Consider the following 8,190-nt stretch of genomic DNA (forward strand, 5'->3'; position numbering starts at 1 on the left):
TCACAATCAATGGCCAGGTACTCGGGTGCAACCTGCCCGTTTCGAAAAATACAAGACACGATCATACATAAGACGTGAAAAATAAGGAGAAAATGTACCCATCCAAATATAGCTGGGTGCAAAGTTTGGATCTATAGGAGAAAGAAATAAAATAACTTCTACTGACAAGTTTTACAAGGCACCAACGAGAACTGTAAGTTCAATGCATTAAGAAACGAGAGCAAGGAAAAAAACATGCTAAACAATTTTTCTCTATGTATCTGCTATTGGTAATGGACAGTGATAGTCAGGATATACAATATTACTGCTCTTCAAATAAACGAAGACCAGATAACCTAACATACACCGATGGCCTTCTTCCGGATTGTGTCGCCTTCTAACTTGATGTACACACACAATCCATGGAAACAAAGGTGAAGGCCAATATGATTTAAGTTGAGACCTACCGCACATGCTGATCCTATCTCCACTGACCGACAACTACAAACATGCTGCCAATGTACAAGATCTACTGTCTACCATGTACCCTTTGCTTTGTTGGTTAATGGGGTCAGAGCATGGACCAGGGGGGATGCAATGTGCATTTACCCCAATGCAACTGTGTACTTTGGAATCATTCTATTATGTCTATCTAAGGGACAGATTAAGAGCCCTAAGTATGAGGATCCACCTTCTATGTGCCCCATGCATCTGTCATGCTAGCATCAACGTCAGAAGCGAGCCAGTAATCAGAGTTCGCCTGCAAAAGAAAGAACTGTAAGCATCATGCCAATGAAACTGCCTAAATATCTGATGTGATTTATTAGGATTCCTTACATCGGAATGGGATGGAACAATTCTCAGAATGCCAGACATGATCTCATGCTTTCTTGACAGTTCTGATGCATGTGTACAAACAGCATTGCTATGTCCCTTTTCTGGTGTTTGATTCGGATCACAATCCATCTCCTGCACAGCTTGAGAACTGCCAGCAGCAACCACAGGTTCTAATTTGTCAGATGCCACCTGCTGGTCTGGGTTAAGTATCTCCTGGTGGTCACTAGTGGAGAACATAAAAAAGTAGCTACCAATTAGCATTTTCAAGAAGAACATAGGAAGGCATTCTACATTTAAAATGCTGATTGTAGCTTACCTTATTAAATAGCAATCAATGGGACCCATTGAACTTCTCAAGACAATTTTGTAATGCTTCTCTTGCAAACCCAGGTTCCCATACAAGTACAGATCCTAGAGAAGGAATAAGCGTTATAAACCACAAAGATTCATCACCTACAAGTATTCAATCAATTAGCTAATTGTACATCAAAGTTGTGTACCGCATTAGGGTCTAGAACTTCAACACATGTTCCGTGAGGACCATTTACAGCAATAAGAGTGGATCCCTGCAATAAATGGGAAACTTAATGAAATAATTTCATAATTTGCAAGAAGAGACATATATAAGAAATGACGAATTCTAACCTGAAAGTGAGGAATCTTATTTATATCTTCCTTCGAAAGATATAAAAACCTAATCAGACAGGTAGAAAGAGGTTAGCTGACTGTAGCAACACTAAAAATAATAGAATGCACAACAGATGAGTATTTTACTTTCTTTTGTCCTCATCTAGTGTGAGGGCTTGTAGTTTGTCTCTTGCTTCCCTGCATACCAGCAACTGCTAATCAAAAGGGAGGGAGGGGGGAAAAGAGGGGGTGCAAGAGGCATCTCATTTTTTGTATAACTTAGATGGAAAGAACTCACCTTATTTCATCATCCAACCTGAACTCTTCATCATAAAGAGATTCAAGTTCCTCCTGCAGATTATAAAAACCCATCAGCTGTTATAAACATATGATTAGATGGAAGTTTACAGAAAACGGCAGGCAAAATATACTACTGTTGAAATGTAATGTCAGGCAAACTGTCAGAAGATGAGTGTGTTAACTTGCGATGCAATGTCAATGAAAATGCAATTACTCTGAACATGAGAATCCACTAAAAAAACTATGTTTGCAGAAATTATGTAAGAAAATTGATGTATTTCTATTGGCTTGGATCTTCTGGATGTTTATTTCAAGACAGGCTGATGGCTTCTTTTATAACAGACATAACCAAGTAGGTTGCATGAAGTCATCAACTAATATCATTCCTACAAACTCTCGATTACTGAAACACTTTCCTTATTCACTTGTATGCTACTCAGAACACTGAGATGAGACCACATTCATCATTTGATCTGTCCTATAGACATGACCATAAGAATACCAGAAGCGGACAGTAGGGATGCAAGCAGGCACAGGACAGCCTGCAAGCCCACGAGGCCCGCCTGTGAAAATCGGCTTTGTGAGCACCTACAGGCACCCGCGTTTTGTAGGTGGGCTTGCGCAGGCAAACCTGCTAAGCCTGGTGGGCTTCCACAGGCAAGCCTGCGAAGTCTGCGACGGCTTGCAATCGCCTGCGTGGCCTTATCCCCGCAACCAGCCATGCCCCGTGCGCCCGTCCCTTCCTCCGTCATCTCCCACAGCGGCGGCTCGGGGCCACAGCGCCGCCACCACCCCCATTCCTCCTGTCTGCCCGCCACCATCCTCAACTATTTCGGCCCCTCCACTTCTCCGCATCCTACACTGCTTATTTCTCTACCTTTGCCCGGTTGGCTCTTCCACGACGAAACCCTAGGAGGAGGAGGAGCTGCGTCCGAGGAGGAGGGCAGGGAGTTGCGCCGCCGTTGTGCAAAAGGAAGGCTTGACGGGGGAAGTGGAGCTGCGTGCACTCGTTGGAGACTTGGAGACCTGCATCCCTGCCGCTGTGCAAGAAAGGCCTGAAGGTGAGGAGTAAATTCCTCTGTCTTGCGTGATTTATTTTTCCAATTTGCACAAGTACATGATGATTATTCTATGAGATACATGTACCAGTTCTGCTGCTACTTTTTATCATCAATGGTCTGAACTTGTTGGCCATTGAAGATTTGCCATGAAAGAACTTCAGTATATTTTGTTCATAGAAATTAAAAAAGAACTGATTTGAGTAGCTGCTGTTATGTATTAGGTTTGCAAGATCTGGGCCTATATCTTGATGAATGAGAAATTTTAGGCTTATAGCTGGTAATTCCACAAAGATCAGTAGTAATTGAGTATTCCCTGTATAACATTAGAGCAATATGCTAAAATATATATGATGTGTAAATAGAAACATGCAGTGTTTGGTTGGTACTGAAAATTTATCAGAGGCAAAAAGAAACATACAGTGATTAGCCGAGGTTAGGTATTTTGCAATGCCTTTTTTTTATATTATGTATGGTATTTACCTGTAGAAAGTTTCTCTTTTACAGTTATGTAATTCTTTAATCCATTCCCTCATAATGAACAAGCATACAATCTAGTACTGTTTCTCTTTTCTGTTATTTTGGTCATATGGCTTTAGTTTTCCACAAACTAGTTGTTTCATGTAACTGGCACAAGAAGGGTGTGAATGTGTTTCATCTGATGTGTTCTGTCCTGTAGGAGCATATTGCTTCCTTGGACTGTATCAATGGTTTAAAACTTCTGTGGTTGCCTGACAAATAACTAGTACTTTATTGTGGATTTATTTGCTTAACATGTTAATACATTTGTTTTTTTTCTCAAACTACGCAGGAGAGCTGTGCGTCATTTCATTAAGGTAGAAGAAAATATAAGGGTTTGGGTAGTCCCTACCCAGGTACAAGAACACCCACACACCACAGCAGCAATTATATTAATGCTGCACCAGAACTAGGAAGAGGCGATCAAAAACCTACAGAGTCTAAACTCCCAGGGGCGGCGACCTGGACACTAGTATGTTAATACATTTGTTATGGCAATTTTTCTTTTGTTAATCATGTATAGAACTGACATCTTGTTTTCCTATGCAGCTGCAGAGGCAGATTCCGGGATTTTTTTCCCCTGTCAGCAACCACTGCTACTACCTGTTTGGTCCCTGGCCACGCCACGCCACAGGCTGTGGTGGCTGTGACGGTCTAAATCGTCACCACAGGCCGTGGCGTGGCGAGCCACGGCCGGGAAGCAAGCACGCCCACGTGTAGGCTATTTAGATTCAGGGATTATCCCCTGTCAGCAAACACTGCTACTACCTAGTGTGTGTAGGCTATTTAAAACATTTTAAATCAGTTCTGTCAGCTACCACTGCTACTATATGTGTAAGGTATTTAGAACATGTGAAATCAATTGGAAGTTGGAAACATAGACGTACCTATCTATGAATTGTAAGGTCCAATGATGTAATACTTGTAATGCTATTTTCCTTTTTGTCTTGTTTTATCTTTTTCAATTTTTTATAATATTTCTAGAGATATTCTGTAGCATATTCTGCTCATTTAGGATTGGCCAAAGTGTCTGCCTTGCGTACTCTTGCAGAAGCAACGGCGGGGCACATGCTAGCGCGGTAGCGCCTAGCGGACGCCTGCAGGTGCCCACCTGGCCTGCTAGCTTGCTGCGGCCACGCCCAGCAGACACAAGCGGGCTGCGGAGCATATGCTCGCAGGTTCCTGCAGGACAGACAAACTATACAGGTGGGCGATCCAGGTGTCCTGCAGGCTGCCTGCAGGTGCGCCTGCCTGCATCCTTAGCGGACAGCATGGTAGACTTGATGTATGTCAGATAAAATTGTACTGAAACAGTGATGATTGACTTCAATTTCAAAAAATTTGTGACGATCATTTGACCAATCTCTTACATAACATAGTAAAAAAACATAATATTAATTGAGACACAATGCAAATGCCCAAGTTAGCAATTTGTATCTTAACTAGACTAAGAAAGGGATACTAAACATTTAATGATATAAAATTATTTTCTGTTAGGTTAATGGGACTAAGAAAGGACAGCTAGGTCATGATCTGGTTTCTGTTTTCTGAATTTCAGATTTTTTTTAGGGCCTGAATTTCAGATTTATGAAGCTATAAAAAAAGGAGACAGAAGATGAACAATGAAACTTCCCTCCATGAGTTAAAAAAGAATATGGTATAAAAAGTAAAAATAAACAAGCAATTAACATATAAAGAAAAGGAAAAGTGGGGAGCATATAATCAAGTGGCAGGTACCTTCAATGAAGAAATTTGGCATTCTATCTCCTTAGGCTTCGACATGTCAAATCCCCTTCCAATGTATTTGTTTCATGAGAAAAGGCTAAAGGTAACTGAAAATTGCGATAGAAAACAGAAACAGGTGATACTCACTTCCAGCGAATCATATTCTTAAGTCCCTTTTCAATTAAATCAACACCTTCTAGAACATTTGTTATGTCGTATATCCTCCTCTTTTGCACCTGCAGAATCAAGAAAATACAATACATCAAGGAATTTCACCCCCAAATCATGAAATAAGACTAGAAACCTGAGGAGAGTGAAAAATACTAAACCAGACCTCCAATGTCTCAGCTGCTTTATTTAAATCAAGGGTTCCATTTTCTGCTCCTTGAAGCAAGTTGATGAACTTCTTTGTGAGCAGACCTGGCAAAAAGGTTACAATAATTAAAAAAAAAAGAAAAGATAGCATCTTATTTTAGAGGGGGAAATGTAGCAAAACTGACTTAGTGAGTTGTCATAGCGGCAGTGGTATATTGAATGTAATGAAGGCCCAGAATCTCCTGAACAAAAGAATGTGAGTGCATCAGCTATAAAGTAAAAGCAATAAATGGTCATTAAACGAACTAATCTAGTTAGAAATAGTAATATCAAACTTTTAGCATCAAATGAACGCACAAAATGTAAGCTAAGTGAGAAAATTAGCAACAGCATACCTTCAACTGCTCCAGAACCATCTGCTGTGCCCGTGCTGTGTTTAGAAACCTTTAGTTTCTTCACCCGTTTGATAACTTTTGCTGGTTCAGAGGTAGTATCCTTATCATGTCCTTGAGTAGTCTCTCCCATGTTGATTTCAGCTTGAGAATTTTCTCCTCCATTCTTTTGCTCATTCGGCTACAATATTGGGGGCAGACACAAGAAGACACAGTCAAGAAACATACTACAGGCAACTATCCATTGACAAATTACATTGTTGACGCTATTCCTGGAAAGGTCAACTTCAGAAATAGGCCAGCTGATGCAGCCAGTGGACTCAACTGATTCAGGAGTCGAATGCTGCAAATATTGCAGAGGGAAACTAGAGGTCCAGTGAATATCCTAACCCAACACAATATGAGACAATGCATATACCATTAATGACACTCAATACAATACAAGACAATGGTGCTACTGCTGAAAACGATTAATTCATTGCATTCGATTGATTCAGCTGTTGAATGCTGAACATACTGTGTACAACTATCACAGATGAAAACTAGAGTTCCGGTGAACACCCTAACCCAATAGATCGTCCCAGGATACATATACCATTCACAGCATTCGATGCAATATGAGACAGTGCTGCCGCTGCTGAAATGATTAATACATTGCATTCGATTGAACAGAATATGCAGGCAACAAATCCGATTGATCAAGCCATTGCTCTCGAATATGCTGCTACCTATATTCGTTAGAGAGCAAACACAAAGTAGCAGACAATTTCCAAGGCACGTTAGCTCTCCAATTCCACTGGTGGCACCTAGGATCATTAGATGATCCAAGTGAAGTCGGTGATCCGACACCACGATCGTCAACAAGCATCCCACGATTCCAAGGAAAAATGAGCTAGCAATAAACTTTACCAGTAGCTTGCTACAGCCCAAGCAAAGAAGGGGAAAACCCCCGGCGGAGCTTGATTGACTCACCTGTGAGTTGGGCATGGGCATCCCCTTCCCCGCTGCTTTTGGAGCCGGAGGCGGGAGCATCGAACCAGCTTGCTGCTGGGGCGGGCGAGGCGGCGGCATGTCGTTGGAGACGGGGGCCGCAGGCGGCGGCCGAGGGGGCGCCGGCGCTGCGGCTGCTTGGGGAGGAGGCGCGGGAGCGGGAGATGGAGCTGGAGCAGCAGGGGGAGGAATCGGGGGGCCCGCGCCGCCGCGGGGCCTCGAGGAGAAGATGGGGATGGGAGCCGGGGCGCGGAACAGGTGGACCCTGGGAGGAGCCGGTACCGGCGGCACGGGGCGGCGGAGGTAGACCTGCGGCGGCGGCGGCGGCTGGGGGAGGGGCAGGCTCGAGGAGCCGCCGTCCATGGCGGCGACGAGGGGGGCGCGCGGGCGGGACGGAGTAGGGTTTTGATTCCGCGCGAGCTGGTGGGGGAGGGAGGCGACGGGATGGAGAGCCGCGGAGGAGGGGAGGAGCGAAGCGGGAGCGGGACGCGGCGCGGGGAAGCTTGTGGGCGGGCGGGGAAGAAAAAAGGGGAGGGAGAGGGAAAACAACTCGCCGAGACGCCGACTCTCTCTCTCTCTCTCTTCTGCGGGCTTTAGTTTCTCTCTCTTCCCTGGGGTGTTTTACATGTGTCTTGGCTCTTGGGGGGTTTTTTTCTTGCTGATTTTTTCTATGTTTGATTAATTTTTAGCATTACTGTAAGCATAACCTTGCGTAGATACGGAGTATATTGGTTTGTGAACTGCGAATTGGGATTGATTTGTGTGTGGGAATTAATTCGCGTATAAATCTGTTTGATCTTCTGTGTGGGAATCAATTCGCGTATAACTTTTGTTTGATCTTGTCGATTGCAATTAATTCGCGGATAAAATATGTTTGAGCTTCGTATATTTCATCTATGAGCTAACCGTATTTGAAGGAGCTCACTAAATGAGTAGTCATCCGTTACTCTACTAGGGAGAAAAAAATATGCAAGAAAGTTGTGAGATCCTAGAGACATGATAGCTTTATACCACAATGCTCAGGTAAATGAGATCCCAGAGACATGATAGCTTTATACCAGGGATATCCTAGAGACATGGTAACTTTGTACCATAGTATCTCTGGATCCGTAGGCTGCAATTTGGCAGGAGGGATATTTTTGTCCTCGCTAAAAATTACACTCTCAGTTCAAATTACGAAGAAAATGTTCGGAGCCACTTTGGCAACGGTAACACAAGTGCTTCTCTTTTAGAAGAGCAACATAATTAAGTGTTCGAGATGCAAACAAACGTTACAGAAGTAATAGTAACTTTTTAGTCCGGAGTACAGATGCACATTTTAAAATTTTTAAAAAAAAACAGATTAGAGAAAGCACTAAACTATAGACAGGAGTTCCGTGCGAATTTGTGTCCGGTGCTCATAATTAATCAGGCTCCTAATTAATCATGTGATGGGATGCTCCATCCAC

General features: G+C 43.1%; 1 protein-coding gene across 1 annotated transcript; it reads right to left on the reverse strand.

Annotated features, from left to right (window-relative positions):
• Positions 1-225: 225 nt before the first annotated feature.
• Positions 226-7,241, reverse strand: LOC101785985 (transcription factor E2FC). The gene is made up of 13 exons (XM_004974947.4): positions 6,725-7,241; positions 5,756-5,933; positions 5,546-5,602; positions 5,380-5,465; positions 5,193-5,281; positions 5,058-5,112; positions 1,742-1,794; positions 1,591-1,641; positions 1,462-1,510; positions 1,317-1,382; positions 1,133-1,227; positions 817-1,039; positions 226-739 (listed from the first exon to the last, which is right to left on the reverse strand). Exons 1-13 carry the CDS (start codon positions 7,103-7,105, stop codon positions 674-676), a joined length of 1,449 nt encoding a protein of 482 aa, XP_004975004.1. The 5' UTR covers positions 7,106-7,241; the 3' UTR covers positions 226-673.
• Positions 7,242-8,190: the final 949 nt, after the last annotated feature.

The sequence above is a fragment of the Setaria italica genome, chromosome VII (assembly GCF_000263155.2).
Source record: "Setaria italica strain Yugu1 chromosome VII, Setaria_italica_v2.0, whole genome shotgun sequence".
Taxonomy (NCBI): Eukaryota; Viridiplantae; Streptophyta; class Magnoliopsida; order Poales; family Poaceae; genus Setaria; species Setaria italica.

What these genes read in the sequence shown, in the direction of transcription:
- LOC101785985 (XM_004974947.4), bottom strand. Translation starts at nt 7,105, where the DNA reads ATGGACGGCGGCTCCTCGAGCCTGCCCCTCCCCCAGCCGCCGCCGCCG. An exon ending in GCCAAATTTCTTCATTGAAG is followed by an intron (nt 1,795 to 5,057) that starts GTACCTGCCACT and finishes TATAATCTGCAG; the next exon opens with GAGGAACTTGAATCTCTTTA. An exon ending in ATAAGATTCCTCACTTTCAG is followed by an intron (nt 1,383 to 1,461) that starts GTTAGAATTCGT and finishes CATTTATTGCAG; the next exon opens with GGATCCACTCTTATTGCTGT.